The 15,804-nt window shown below is 35.6% G+C and overlaps 3 protein-coding genes across 3 annotated transcripts; 2 read left to right on the forward strand and 1 right to left on the reverse strand.

The window, feature by feature from the left end:
• Positions 1–1,293: 1,293 nt before the first annotated feature.
• Positions 1,294–4,824, reverse strand: LOC106294899 (cationic amino acid transporter 7, chloroplastic). Its single transcript, XM_013730605.1, is given in 5 exon segments — positions 1,294–1,489; positions 1,491–2,007; positions 3,304–3,535; positions 3,616–4,184; positions 4,257–4,824. Coding segments are annotated over 5 exon segments (1,749 nt in total). The 5' UTR covers positions 4,657–4,824; the 3' UTR covers positions 1,294–1,458.
• Positions 4,825–8,363: 3,539 nt separating this feature from the next.
• LOC106340352 lies at positions 8,364–9,410 on the forward strand. The gene is made up of 2 exons (XM_013779235.1): positions 8,364–8,632; positions 9,077–9,410. The coding sequence occupies exons 1-2, from the start codon at positions 8,364–8,366 to the stop codon at positions 9,408–9,410; spliced, it is 603 nt and encodes a 200-aa protein (XP_013634689.1).
• Positions 9,411–9,817: 407 nt separating this feature from the next.
• LOC106301508 (transcription factor DIVARICATA-like) lies at positions 9,818–10,934 on the forward strand. Its single transcript, XM_013737928.1, has 2 exons — positions 9,818–10,143; positions 10,521–10,934. The coding sequence occupies exons 1-2, from the start codon at positions 9,863–9,865 to the stop codon at positions 10,834–10,836; spliced, it is 597 nt and encodes a 198-aa protein (XP_013593382.1). The 5' UTR covers positions 9,818–9,862; the 3' UTR covers positions 10,837–10,934.
• The last annotated feature ends 4,870 nt before the right edge of the window (positions 10,935–15,804 follow it).

Raw genomic sequence — 15,804 nt, forward strand, 5'->3', positions numbered from 1 at the left:
TTTTAAGGTTTTAGGGTTTAGATGTTTACCTTAACCTCCAAAAGGGTAGAACGGACCACCGAGAATCGAGAAGAACTTCGTGGGCTGGTACGTGCCGGATCGGATCGTCGGGTCGCGAAGAGCAGTCGGGATCGTCAGTCGGATCGTATATCGGATGCGCTATCGGGATTGCTTGGTCGTCGGTACGTCAGGATACGAACAGATCGTATAGTCGGGTACTTATCGGATCGTCGGATCGATTGAGCTTCTATCGCGTCGTCGGATTGACTAGTCGTATCAGATGGCTTTATCGGATGAGAGGGTAACCGCCGAGAGAGAAAGAAAAATTAGGATTTATGATGATCAAGGTTTCAAAACGAGAAAGAAAAGGAAAATAGGGTTTCTGGTCGATTTTAGAACTCAGGAAAATAGGGAGTTTGTGCTGATAACGTGTTATAAATTAATGGGAGAAAGAGATTGTCTATATCTCATAATTATGGAGCCCTTTATATATATATAGGGAATTACAATAGACCGTCATAGATAAATGAAAAGTATACAAATTCTAAAGTGATTAGGAAAAAGAAATCCTAAACATATAAAAAAAGAAAACTGTTTAAGTTGAAAAGAAATATGCCTATTTGGTTATCGCATTCACAAATAGGTTGGTAACATATTGCGATCTTTTCTGCTATTTTACATAGAAGAAAACTTACGCATGTACATAAAAATATAGGAGTATTGATTGAGATTTTTTATTATTATTATACTCGAGATTGTTATACTATAGTCCCTTTCGAATATTTTTTTGTTTTTGTAGGAAACAGAATATTCTATTTCTGTAAAGCGAATGTCAAAAATACAATCTCTAAGAAAGTAAAAAAGGAGGTCAATGGAAATCAAGAGACATACACTGTCAAAGTGTCGACATCTTGAAAGTCATGACAAGTGGAGGCAAGCCTGTGAGTCTGTGACTATGACTCTGACAATTGACATTCACTAGTTTCTTTTTGCACAGCTTGCCTTGATGGCTACAAAAGTCGTTGATCTTTATTTTTGTCAGCGGCTTTGACTTCAATTTATATTTTACATAGTATTATTTTTTTTCTTTTTCTTTTCTTTGGCTAAAAGCCTAAAACACTTACTTCATGGTAATACAGTTGTGAGATTATCACTGATCACATATTTTCTTGCGTTCTCTTGAGATAACATCGGATTCACCTATATACGAGTTACTGTACATTTTTAAATTTAACAGGATGTCAAGTAACATCAATATATACTTTAAACTGCCCAATTATGTAAAATGTCTTATTATCTTATGTACCAATACGCCCTCGAGTCCTTCCTCTACTTGCCAACAAAATAACATATTGGCTGTTTTATTCATAAAAATAAACTTGTTAAACAACCCCTAGAAGTTTTTTAGACCATAACAAGCTTTCACCAAGTTTTGTCTACTATAAAGCATTTTTCAACTCAAAATTCTGTTAATTCCTTCAAAACTTTCAACGTCTTTGAAATCAAGAGATCCATCTCCTTCAGCATCATAGCTCGCATGAACACTATAAAACACATACACGAGCACTGCCAACCCGGAGAAGAACCCGAATCTGATATACGAAGGAGCATCCAGCGATCCGAGCAAAAATATGTTCAAAAATATCGAAACGCAAGGAGTCCACGGCATCAACGGTACTCCCCAAAACTCAGGAGTTCTAGCTTGAGGCACAACACAATGGAATATCTGCACGATGGCTATAGCCGCCACACCACTGGCTCCAAGCATGAACCACTTTGGTGAACCGGACGGTGCGAGTTTCCAGACTAATGTGAAGAAAACTGAGGTTATGGAGAATAGGCAGAGGAAGGAGAGTGTAGGCCATGGTTTGGTGTATCCAACCGCCACGTAACGCCGGAATATAACCGCGTTTGCAACCATGTAAAAGACGAAGAGGGTTCCGATTGAAACGAGGTTTAAGAGAACGTTTAGGTCTGTAAAGAGTGCGAGCGCCGCCGTGAAGATTCCTGAAGAAACAATACAAAATTAGTACTTGAGAAGAAGGATATGCTAATTAAAAATCCATATTCTTTAATTAGCTCAATCATTCATATTAGTATTTGATATAACGCAGATATATTCTAAGATGTATAAAGCTGATTATGTAACAAAAACAATTTGAAGATACTGGAGGAATTTGTTCCATTAGCTTGGTGGATAAGAGTATTTTCTTTTTCTTTTAGTAAAGATTAGAGTTTAGTTCCACGTTCAAAATCTATCCTTATATATATGTGCTATGTCCTAAAAGACTAGATCAACGTCTCAAGATTTATAAATTTTAAAACAAAACACTTTCTCTTAAAAGACGGCTTATAGTCTTTTAGAAAGTCTAAAACATAAGTATATTTTGTTTCTTAATAATTTTCGGTTTATATAATATAGTATCCAAACTCGTTAGATCAGTAAACAATGCTTACACGAACGAATATGCAAACAAAAGTAACTTGTGGGTCTAAATTCGCTACCACGACACGAGTTGACCATTTCGGGAAACTTATAATTTAAATAATGATTCATCAAAGATCTTACACAACAATAATTAGCCAATTTTTATATTAGTGGCCAGACCAATGACCTGACCTAAAGATGTCATGCGCATAAGTTTGTGTAAAGTTACGAAACAGAGAGCTTCAAAAGGTAACGTTAAAGAACAAAAAGAGACCAAAGAGACCCAACAATATGTCACGATCAAAACCGTTGAAAAGACTGAACTTTTTGAACCCAGTTGATGATAACACGAGCACGACATTTTGTCGGATTCTATGTTCTAAATCAAGAACCAACACCAAAACAATCACATAAGAACATAAGATATGGCCTACATTAATATAGTCACACAGTCGGAGCCGCACGACTTCAGCCACAATCACAATCAAAAATTAGTTGGGAAATATTTTTTAAAAATATTTGATTTTTTTGGTTTTGTTTTCTTCTTGTGTACACGTATATGTATGTTATCACGTGGAAAGTGTTGATCTACACATTACACTCAAATCCAAAAAAGATCATAGAAACAAAAAAAAACAATTGTTTTTAAATTGGGTCCCCACTCATTGTCTGTTTATCACTTGATGAAAATAAAACAGAGAGGAAACATAAACCCGATCTTGACGAAAGGAAAAATCCAACGTAACGTTATATTAAATTTCACGGGATTTACGTTGTTTTTAACCTTTTCTTAAGATTTTATTAGATTTGTTAAATATTTAATTTAATTAAATAAAGGGTTGAAAGAGTTTTAAGACAAAACTTGTTTAACTTACCAAGAAAAGCGGAAGCGTTGACTGGTGTTGATGTCTTGGGATGGACCTTAGCGAACCAAGTGGGGACCACTCTTGACCGTCCGATGACGCACATGTACCGAGCCTGGCCCAACATCGCCACCAACAACGACGTCAGTATCCCAAAACTTGCTCCAATCCCAACCACTTTCGTCACCCATTCCCATCCTTCCGATTTGCTAAACGCCGCCGCGTACGGTGCTTCAGGATCTATCTGCATACACACACACACACACACTTGATCATTACCGTCAAATCAATTTAAAAAAGAAAATTATTTATTTTTCAACGGACCAGATCGTAAGGGAGGAGCATGGACATGGAGATAGCCATTAAGCAGTAAAGTACAATAACGATAGCGACCGAGCCGGATATTCCCATGGGGATGTCTTTGACCGGGTCTCTTACTTCTTCAGCCATCGTCGAAACGGCGTCGTATCCTATATAACTCAAGTAAACCATCGCCGCTCCGTTAAACACACCCGAAGCTCCGAAAGGGAAGAAACCGGACGGATTCTCCGGGTCAGCGGGTCGGGTTAAATTTTTCTTGTCTCCTTTCCAAAACCCCATCACGATCACAAACACGATGAATGCAATGTGTAACGCCGTCAACACCATATTCACCTTCGAACTCTCCCTCGTGCTGTAGCAGATGATGAACGTGACGGCGAGGACGACGAGAACGGCGACGGGATCGATTTCGTTGAATCCGTTTGGGAGACCCGAGACGACGAATCTCCACTCGGAGGTGGATAGTCCGAATGCGGATCCGAGATAAGCCGTGAATCCTCTCGAAACGGCGGCGTTTGACATGACGTAGTCCATTATAAGATTCGCTCCGGTTATAAACGCCGGGAACTCGCCTGTAACGGAAAAAAACGGTTACGGATTTTGAATTTTAACGGTGACGGAGGTTTTTGAGAGTGTACACTGACCGAATGTGATACGGATGTAGCTGAAGGCGCCGCCGGCGACGGGGAGGTGAACGGCGAACTCGGTGTAACAGAAGGCGGAGAGGAGAGCGCAGAGGCCGGCGATTGCGTAGGAGACGACGATCGAGGGACCGGCGAGGAGTCGGCTAGCGCGGCCGGTGGTGACGAAAACGCCGGCGCCGATCATCCCTCCGATTCCGAGTCCGACGATGTCGTACCAGCGGAGAGTGCGGCGCATCTGCTCGCCGGAGACGGCGCGAACGCGGCTCATCTCGTCGTATGAGGTGGAGACGGAGATAGCGCGGCGGGAAAAGCGGGAGGGAGTGTGGGAGAGAGAGTTGAGGTAGACGCGGAGGCTGGAGAAGGAGGTGTCTCCGCCGTGGTTGCGATAATGGGCCTCCATTTCGGATTAGAATCGGGTCGGGTCGAGATTAATCGGATTTACAGAGAGTTTGAGAGTATAGTTTGAAAGAGGTGGTTTTATAATGGAGATGATAGAGTTCAGTGGCTTTTTGTGTAAATACGACAAACTTCAGGGACACTGATTAGTCAATAGTATTATTAAAATTATATTCACAAATGATCACATAAGCATAGATTAAAATAAACAGATGAGGTAAGCATATAGTCTACAAAGATACAAACCCAAAAAAGATTTTGTAATCTGTTAGGTTTTGCAACTTTTATCTATATTATTAAAACATGATCACTATTTAGCCTTATTTTGATTTGTCGGATGATGTTACTAAATTAAAAACCTTATATTAATTATGTATGTTAATATGTTGCCTAACAATTAATTATTTAACTAAATATTTAAATATTTCAAAAATTAAATAAAATATATAAATTCACACTGATTTTTAGATGTAATCTAATAATATCCTGCTATATATTTTTATAAAGTATAATATACAGTTTTTTAAAGTATTAAGACATTATAAATATCCAAATAATTAGATTTTGTAATTATTATTATGAATTTATATTAATTTAAATTCTACTTATATACACAATATAAAATTTATAATATTATATGTATATATATTATACAATTAAATATTAAATTAAATAATAGATATATTAAATAACTTAATTTAATAATTAATTTGTACATTTTAAAATTGAATATATATATATACACACACACAATAACATTATTGTGTATATACATAATGTTATACCAATATAATTTAATTTATAAAAATATTATAAAAGTAAATATTAAATAAAAGATAATTAATCATAATTTATAAAATAAAACTGTAGATATTATTACTTTATAAAATAAATATCTACATTTAATTAGTATTATTTTGTATTATAATCGAACATGTTACAGTTGATTCTCTTACGATTATAGATTTCTATAGGTCGTCAATTATGCAATATGTTAATTACATATGATAAGGTTTTAACAATATATTAAATTTTTAAAAAAATTGACCAGTGAAAATATTTTAAGAAATGTACTAGTTCGTTTAAAATAAATAAATTATTCTATTTCTATAATTATATAGTTTTCAAAACAATTATTATGTAGTTGTAGGTATTTCAACTTTAATTTGATTATAGAATACTAAAACACACAAACAAAATATTTTATGAATAATGTTATTCTGTAAAATAAAAATATTTTAAATCAATGCAATACATATTAAATTTACAATGAATTTTTCTTACAAGTGAGATATATTTTAAATTTTTATGATATTGTATTACAATACATGTTATGAATAAAATATATGTAATATTTTTTAAAAAAATTATATTAAAAATTACTCTTTAGAAACCTAAAATATGAATATATTAACATCTCAAATTAACATTTTCGTTGTATCACAAATTTAAGATTGGAATCTAAACTTATGCAAATCTAATAAAACTAAAAATGACATTTCCCATAAAATTATTTTATATAAATTTTGATTATTTAGACTAAAACTATATGATAGTAATTTTTTCTTAAAAGTCAGAACTCAACTTTAAAATAATAATAAAATAATTAATGTAAGTAAATTTAAATAAAATATTTATATATATTTGAAATACAAAAATTATCGATGCATTATAATTTCTATTAAACAAAATGTTATAAAAATAAAATAATATGCTTTGAAATCACAGATCAAAATCTAATTTTTATTTGATTCAACAACGCATATCTCATCATAGTTGTTTTTTTTTATTCTGAGTAATGTCTAGGCATAGTTTAAAAAAAAAAAAGTTCTCTCTTTTCTTCTACTATTTTGTGCAATTGATTCAGTTAACATTTCTATGATTCTATGAAGTTACCACATTCATATTCTAGTAATTTGTTTTTTTTTTTTTTGAGAAAGGGATAAATGGTCAACTAGTAAATGTTTCTTACAGCGTTGTCCATGTTTGCTAATGGACTACCGTGGAGGCGGGTAAACAATCAGTTAGTAAATGTTTCTACAAGTTATCATATTTTCTCAAATACTACCGTGGAAGCGTGGATAAAATGATCAACTAGTAAAATTTTTATAATGAACTACCGTTGAGGCGAGTATAAATGATCAACTAGTAATTTTTCTTTTATCTTTTCCAGACAACGACTGATTTACACAAATATATGTTAGTACTTTAGCAATTCCATATTAATAATACCGACACAACTAGCCGAACTAGAGTTTTCATATGTCACTTGGATCGAAGAGTACGTGATAGGAGAGGCTCAAGAGAATCAGTATGTTGTTTGGAATTCGATTCAAAAACAGAAATGCCATTTTGTATGAACATTTCAGTGCAAACTGAACTTGTACTAAACTGAATTTGACAACACCAATATTCTAAAAATCGGTGTAAACAATATCTAGGCAATCCCCCTAAGTAACTATTTTCATAATATGAAAACCTTTTATAAAAAAAAAAAACTATTTTTCATAAATCTGATTTATGTTATTCAAATTGGTTAGAATTGTTCTAAATCAGTTAAATTTGGTTTAAATTGATCATTTTTTTTTCTAAATCTGTTTAATCAAGCAACAATGTTAGTGAAAATCTATAAATTTTCTAATCTTTTTTGTATATGTAATTTTTAGAGTGAATTGACTTAAAAACCAAAAAGAATGATGAAATTAGCAAACTACTTTTGATGTGACAAGTTTTGTGTTTATCAACAAAGGCACCATGTTGTGGGATTTAGGATATTGACTTAATTAGGAAAAAAATTATGTATAAAGGATACAATTTCACATTTTTATAATTCATAAAAATAATTTTATAATCAAAGACTAAAATATAAAATATTTGTTAATGTTTAAGTCTCGTCTAAACTCCGAATAATCTACCTAATTGGTAGTCTTCTATTACATAAGAAATCTTAATGATATACTGTTTTTTTTCCTTCCTATAAATTCTTGCAATATATTTCTTTTGTAAGTATTAAATATTAAATTTAAATGACTACCATATTTCAAAATACAACTAATTTATACAAGTGTTGCAATTTAATTGACTAAAAGAGTCACTAATGCTATGAAATAAATACATTGAACTTTCAATAGTATTATATAGTAACATGGTAAGTAACTAAATGAGTGGAAAAAAAAATACAAGAGAAAGAAATTACAATAATAAAGAGATTGTACACAATAAATCAATATTTGTTAACAGTTAGCCCCGACCCCGAATAATCCGCCTAATCGTTAGTCTTCTATTTAGGTAAAAAAATTAATGGTATAAATTTTTCTTTGCTGTAAATTCTTGCAATATATTAATTTTGTATGTATTCAGTATTAAATTTTATTGACTACCACATTTCAAAATACAACTAATTAATACATGTGTCACAATTTAATTGATTAAAAGCGTCATTAATGCTATGAAATAAATACATTGAACTTTCAATGGTATTGTATAATAATATGGTAGGTTATTTAACGAGAGGAAAGAAATTCAAGAGAACAAATTATAATAAAGAGACTGTACACAACATAGCAAAGTAAAGAACTTACCAAATTAGAGAGAAGATAAGCCTTATATATATATTTTATTTGAGCTGGTTATTCATGACATGCATAATATAATTCTCCAAAACTCACAATACCTCTCGACTTCGTGATTTCTTATTCTGTTTTGGCAATTATGGCTGTGAATTCATGGACACAAGAAGAGAACGAGCAGTTCAAGGACGCAGTGCAGAGGTTCTCTGCCTTTTTTCCCAATCGGTTCGAGTGTATAGCCCAGCGTCTACAGAAATCCGTTGTCGATGTTAAGGAGCATCACCAGGAAATGGTCGATGATCTTCTAGAGATCAGATCGAGTCAAATAGCTTTATCTAATGGGATGTTCGATGCAGTTGAGCCGAGTTGGTGCCGGATCGAGAAACCTATATGGGACATAGAGGTACATGAGTAAGTATACAATATAATGAGTAAAGGTTTTCCATAGCTGATGAAATCTACATTTTCATGCACGTATGAGTTTATATATTATATCATAATGTCGATAGAGTATACAATGGTGTTATTTCGTGGATCTATGTTTGGAATCAATACGACTAACACATTCTCTTATTAGCTGCTACGAAATTCGCATAGTGATAAGATGTTTATCTTTTCTTTTTGTCCGTGGATCTATGATTTGGAATCAATACGACTAACACATTCTCTTCTTAGCTACTACGAAATTCGCATGCTGATAAGATATTCATAGATGTTTTATGGCCATAAGTTTTTTTCTTTTAATCTCATTTGAATCAGTTATGTCATAAAATAATTGGATGGTGGTGAAACATGGTTGAAAGCGGATTAATCTCACACTCATAATTTGAATCTGAAAAAAATAACACAATGCAGATGGTTCCTGATCGGGTTAGAGCGGTTTGGGAGAAATTGTGACAAAATAGCGGTCTTATTGGTTACCAAAACCCCAATGCAAGTGGCGATCTATGCACGTAACTTCTTCTATTGGCAAAACTCAAAGAACAATGTAATGAAGCGGCGGAGAACCATGGACATAACTATGGGGGACGCCGGTGTGGACTCATCTGGCCAACAAAATAGAACTATGAGGGGCATCAATAGGGACTCAACTGGCCAACAAGGGAGAACTATGGGGGGCATCTATGTGGGACTCAACTGGCCAACAAGACAAGAGAGCGTAGTTCCTTCGCAGCCGCAACGACAATAAGGGCCAGTTGCGCTGGAAACCGGTCAGGATGCTAACATTTCTGATTCTGAATCGAATAATCTTCCATGAGCTTAAACCAGAACATAAAATTTCATTGTGTAACTATTTAAAAGTCAAGGACTTTTAAACAATATTGGATTTTATTTTGCGAATTTTTTCCTTTTATATAAACCTATGGTTATATATTTCTGATTGTTGAATTTGAATTCTGTTTATCATAATATAATTTGAGAGTATAATTAACTTGGGGGGGGTTAGATACTAATAGAATATATTTGGGGTCTATTCACTAAATTAAAGAAAAGACGAGGGTGAATCTTGTGATTTCCCCTATTATTTTCTCTATAAATCCTAGAGAAAAGTGTGAAAACCCTCGAGAGATATCAGGTTCCTTTTGTTTTGTGAGATAAGAGCTTTCCTAAACAACTTGGTCGTTGCTTCTAACATATCTTATGGGTTCGAAGCAGTGGACGAGGTATGAGGACAAACTGTTTGAGAGTCTTCTGTTGGTGTTCCCAGAAAATACTCCCAATAGGTTTGAGGCTATCGCCGAACATCTTAATGTACCGCTTGAAGAGGTGAAGCACTACTACAAAGCTTTGGTCCACGATATTAACCTTATCGAATCGGATCAATATCCTACTACTAATTATCCAGATGGGATCCCATCCCAGACCAAACATATGGAGAAAGAAAAGAAGAGGGGAAAACCTTGGACAGAAGAGGAACACAGGTTAGTCTAGACACTGATGAATTAGGGTTTATGTTGATTGGGTGAAAGTATGAATTAACTATTTAAACTTTTTATTGGGGTGATGATTTAGGGTTTTTTTTGTTAGGTTAGGAGAAAGTTTATAAACGGATGATGAACTGTTATAGGGTTTTATTGGTTAGGTAATCACATCAGAATATACCATATTTTGTTACTCATTTAGTTTAAATTATGATCTTGTATTAGATTATATGGTTCCTGATTTTGTATAACCTTTATAGCTACATACATAAATCATAGTTGAATGTTAAGAGAAAACTTCAATAACTTTTATACATTGTTGTCAAACTTGGTTATGGACTTTGGTTGATTGTTTATTTGTTTTGATGATATTTCAGGCTTTTTCTGGAGGGGCTAGATAAATATGGGAAAGGAGATTGGAAGAAGATATCGAGAAAGAGTGTGAAGACAAAGACCCCAATGCAAGTCGCAAGCCATGCACAAAAGTATTTCCTGAGGCAAGATGCGAAGAAGAAGGCAAAGAAACGCTCCAGTATCCATGACATAACTTTGATAGATCATGCTGCTAACAATGTAACCGCACCTCGATCCGACTTGGACTCTACGATGGGCCAGACACCTTCTGATCAGCAGGTGCCTCAAGAACATCATCATTCCGACGAAGACTATTTGATTGAGAAGATGTATACGTAAATTCCAAACTATAAAATCTTTTTTATTAATTGGCTTTTGGTTCTTAGTGTTTTTTTTCTTCTTTTTGTACATCTAGTTATTAAACAATCCAAATTTGTTTATAGCCTTTTTTTACTTTTGTCTAACCAGAATTTTCGAAGGCACACTAGCCTTGTTCATTCTTGAGTGTGTGCTTAGAAAATCTTGATTAAGCGTAGTACTAGTAACACTAACTAAATGATCAATGGTTATATTTAGACAATGTGAAAGGCTCTTATTGTTGTTGGGGACTAGGACCAAATTGGCCATTCACCTTTAGTCAACCATTTGACTTGCCAATGAATTTTTGACCTTGCTTGTTGCTACCTTTGCCTTTCTTATAAGTTATAACCTTTCAAATCTTCAATTTTCTCGTTTTCTGTACTTAGAGCTCTTGAGTAACAGAATCTCATCGTTATTCCCTTCTATCGGTCCTTCAACTATCTCAACGCTGATGTGATCATGATCAATCTTTCTTTCTGTAAGGTTTTCAAAATTTTCGGATGGATCCAAAACAATGATGGCTAGGTCCTTCCACGTATTCAATCCAGTGATCAAAATAATATTTTTGAAGCATTATCAGAAGGATTTTTAGCTGATCGGTCTACCTGACCGCTTGTTAGGATTAACTTCTTCACGCTGAGATTTCTGACTGTTTATTGCTAAATCATTCGAGGTGGTCAACACAGGCACGGACACCGTTGTTAATAAAAAGTCCCATGTGACTAATCATGACTATTGATATTAAGTTCTATCTCAGAATGCTTTAAACCTATTGTCTTTACATCCATTTGTCGTACCATTACATATAGACTCCAAATGCTTCAAACTTCCGTTCTTACAAACACGTTTCTAAAAAATCTTCCAAAGTCAAGAGCATGAATGTCACTTAACTCAGTTTTTTGCCACCGTCGGAGCCATTTGATGTGGATATAACAAAAGGAGCAAAAAATGACAGTGAAACGCAACGTGCAGCGCAGCCAGACGCAGTTGTGCAAACGGAAAAAACAGGAAATAAATAGTCTTTCTGGGACACAGGCTGAAACAGCCAAGGCCTAAAGGAGAAACAGAGCATTTCATGTGACTATTTTTTAATAAAATATGCATGGAATCCTTTTTATTTCTTCTATTTCTGTGACTTGTGGCTGAGCATTTCTCTGTGGAGCTAAATTATTTTAGTCATTGAAGTGCTATGGACATTTTTTCCTTTTGGTAAAATGCTATGGACATTTTTTTAACGAGGCTTATGGTAATTTTCCCCCTGGACATGCTAAATCGGGCATTACCAAGCCTAAGGATTAGAGGATGGGATGACCAAAGACCGTCGTTCATGTTGTTTAGAGTTTTTCAGGACAGGATCAATCTCATTGTTCTTTTCATTATCCTAAGATTTGGTGTTATTTCCCTATAGCGTAAGAAGAATTTTTCTTAGCCTCTCGAACGTTTATTGATTTGAGGAAATGCAATCTCCTCAAAATCCTATGATACAGAGATTTGAGTGTAGCATCTTAGTTCGAACTGATTCACAAGTTCATACACAACTCATGAACGATTCCATCGTACTTGTGGTCTTTCCTCAGGCAATTGCAGCTTCCTCAACCCATGCAAATGCCTAGAGAGCCACGTTGTTTGTATCTTTCCAAACAACTCTAAATGTATACAAGCTCTACAGACTACAGCTTCCATGTACTCATAAATGCTTGTGCCCCACACATGCATGAATCTGAAATACACGTGCTGGGTCCATGCAAGGATTGGACTAAAACGATGCCAGCAGTCATGAAGTTGATGATCAGTAAGAACTTCGTCAGATGAAACATCAACGTTGCCATTGCCAAATATTCTTTTCAGTATGGAGAAAGATAATGGCTCTGCTTCTTCATACGAAGAGCAGACAAGGTAATTTTCTCACGGAAAGAAAACACAGAGGATCCCTCTGGATAAAGTTCCACTCAACTAGGTCCCAGGACATGGGATGCAATCAGAATAGAGCAGGAAAACAGGAGTGGACGTCTAACATTTGGCTTAAAGGGTCTGTCCCGAGACACTCTTTTAATTTCTAGATTGATTCTCCTCGATAGATTACCAACAAGGCAAAGGCTTGCTAGCTGAGGTATCTTGATTTATGATTCTTGCTGCCTATGTGACATGGTCCAGGAGTCAGGAGACCACTTAAGTTACTTCTTCGCTGTGAGATCAGTGAAAGCATCTGGAAAATGGCCCTTCATAGGCTAGGTGACAGAGGTCCTTTTTTCCATACTTGGACTTCTTTTATGCATTGGCTCTCCCACAGAGATTCATCTTTGCCCACTCCTGGTTAAAAGGCTTGTGGGACAAGCTGTTGTGTATGCGTTGTGGACAGAACGCAACCGACGACTCCATGACGGTATATATTGCTACCACTCCAACGGCAATATTCAAGCAAATCGACAGATTTATATAAGGGACGCTATCCTAGGCAATAGAAGACGGAAACATTTCCATCCTCTTATGCAACACTGGCTTCTTTATGAGTAGCTGATCTAAGCTTCCTATTAGCTTCTTTTTGGAGTTTCAACCTTGTTTTTAATGATTTTTGCCTTGGTTCGTTCTAACATTTTTGTAAATTTACAAACTCTGTCTCATATTATTTATGGAATTCACATATTTGGCAAAAAAGAAAGACAAAACAAAAGGTTTTGTGTTGTTTGACTAGCATGCATGCATTGTACGAATTTATTGATATGTTTGACAATAAATGTACATTTTATACTAGAAGCCATAACTTCTTTTTCACAAAATAATTTTTCCGTCATCCATTTTGAGGTTACGTTCGCCTTGCATGTCTCCAAAATACTGTAAGAGAATTAATAGTATTATATCTTGTTAATTACTTGCTAATTACGGAATATTTGTTAAATTTTCCCTAGTCTCTTTAATTTCTCGGCGGTTTCAGCAGAGGGGACCTCTGATTGTAAGAGCATCTCTATTGGTTAGAGCCTTTAATGGTTCTTAAAATTAATTTAATAATTAATTGTGTATTTTATGAAGTTTAGAACCTCTATTAATGTAATTAGTTGTGTAAAAGTCCAATGGGAGAACCCCTATGAGGTTCTTAATTTTTTTTTTTTTAGAAACTGAATTATTAAAAGAGAGTTTCAACACTAATGAAGAGACCATTAAAGCAAAGAGGTTTAGGAACAAACTTCGGATAGATGCATAGAACGCGTCATCGTAATGATCCTTGTTGTTCACGAGATACGCAGCTTGTCCGCAGTACGATAGAAGAAGACAAGGAAACACAAATAAGGTGAAGGCGAGCTGTATCGCTAGTAACGGGAAGTAAGAAATGTCTGCGTATAGAGCCTCAGTGCCTGTTATGCTGAGAAGAATGCCGCCAGGGAGATCCAACCATCTCGCCCTCGTCTTTTGAAGTAACCACAACAATGTCTGCAACAACAACAACAAGTAGTAAAGTTAGAAAGAACTAACTAGCATAAAGGTGCAGTGAATGGAGTGATCGAGAATGGAGGGAGAAGAGAAACTGATTTCTTTCGCACAAACGCCGGCGAAAGAGAGAGAGAGACATTAAGGGGGTCCAATAGAAAACCGCCACGTAAAGGCTTCTACCAATTCTAGTATGCCCAAATTAGACAACGGTTCTCTGTTATTTTTGAATTTTTCATTTTTTTTTTACTTTTGCTTAAAACTCCTATTAGAAGACTCCCGATGGAGTTGGTCTAAAGGAGATGCTCTCATGTGTCCCCAATTCTACTTATATTAAGAGGACTTGGGGGATTCCCAACTCACTAAAAACCTCACAAGAACATCATTATCCAGAGTTTTTAGGGCAAGGTTCTTATGAGAATATGAGAAACTATTTCTTAATTTTTAACTAAAAAATTAAGAAACAGTTTCTTATATTCCCCTGAAAACCATGCCATAAGAAACCTTCGATAATGAATAGCAAAAGAGAGAGAGTGTACATCTCTCTTTATCGCTCAGACAAACTCTTCGGGACATGGCAAAGGGTGGTAAAATTTGCCATATGTACGAAAGGGTGGTAAAATTTTACGCATTTCCTGCGAGCCTTGACTCAGCCAGGTTAATTCATATTAATTATCTAGCTAGTTACTCAAAACTTTGCATCTCACCTATTAATGTTAATATTGTTCTTTCTTTTTGGTCTAAATATTGTTCTTTCTTTCTTTTTCAGACTGATACAATCACTCTTCCCCAAGTTTACTCATTCTAGAACCAATTCATGTCCTAGTAACCTTAGAGCATGATTATTGGGAGGGGTTCTTAAGGTAGAGTTTTTAGCGGAATATAAGAACCCGTCTCTTGATATCTTGCATATTTCCATTATCTTATCCATTCATCCATGTGCATTTTGATCATATAGACTAGGATTTAGCCATGTTTAGGTTACATTCTGCATACATGAGTCTCTATCAGGTGTTGGAGTGCCACATGGAGTTCCTGGAGACACTTGGGTGCATTTGGAGCTCAAAGGAGGTGATTAGAGTGATCTTTGGACGAGCACTGCCTGGAGCGACCAGCCCAGAGCGACTATCTCAAGTCACTCCAGCCAGAGCAACCTACCGGAGCGACGCCATGAACTCGTTCGCCCTATACGCTTCGGAGCGACCTCATAGAGCGACAAGGCGAAGTCGCTCCAGCTCCTAGAGCGACCAGTTCAGAGCGATAAGGCGAAGTCGCTCCAGCTCCTAGAGCGACCTCACCACAGCGACCAGTTCAGAGCGACACAGCCAGGTCGCTCGCGAGGAACGACCCTGGAGCGACGTCTTCGGAGCGACACAGCCAGGTCGCTCGCGAAGAAACGACCCGGGAGCGACCTCTCGCAGCGACGTGCCGAGGTCGCTCCACGTCTATTTGTTTGGCCGAATTCATGTTTTCTCAAGGGCTTTTTGGTCATTTCATTATGCACATTTTTATTTTCTAAACCTA

The sequence above is a fragment of the Brassica oleracea genome, chromosome C1 (genome assembly GCF_000695525.1).
Source record: "Brassica oleracea var. oleracea cultivar TO1000 chromosome C1, BOL, whole genome shotgun sequence".
Lineage (NCBI taxonomy): Eukaryota > Viridiplantae > Streptophyta > Magnoliopsida > Brassicales > Brassicaceae > Brassica > Brassica oleracea.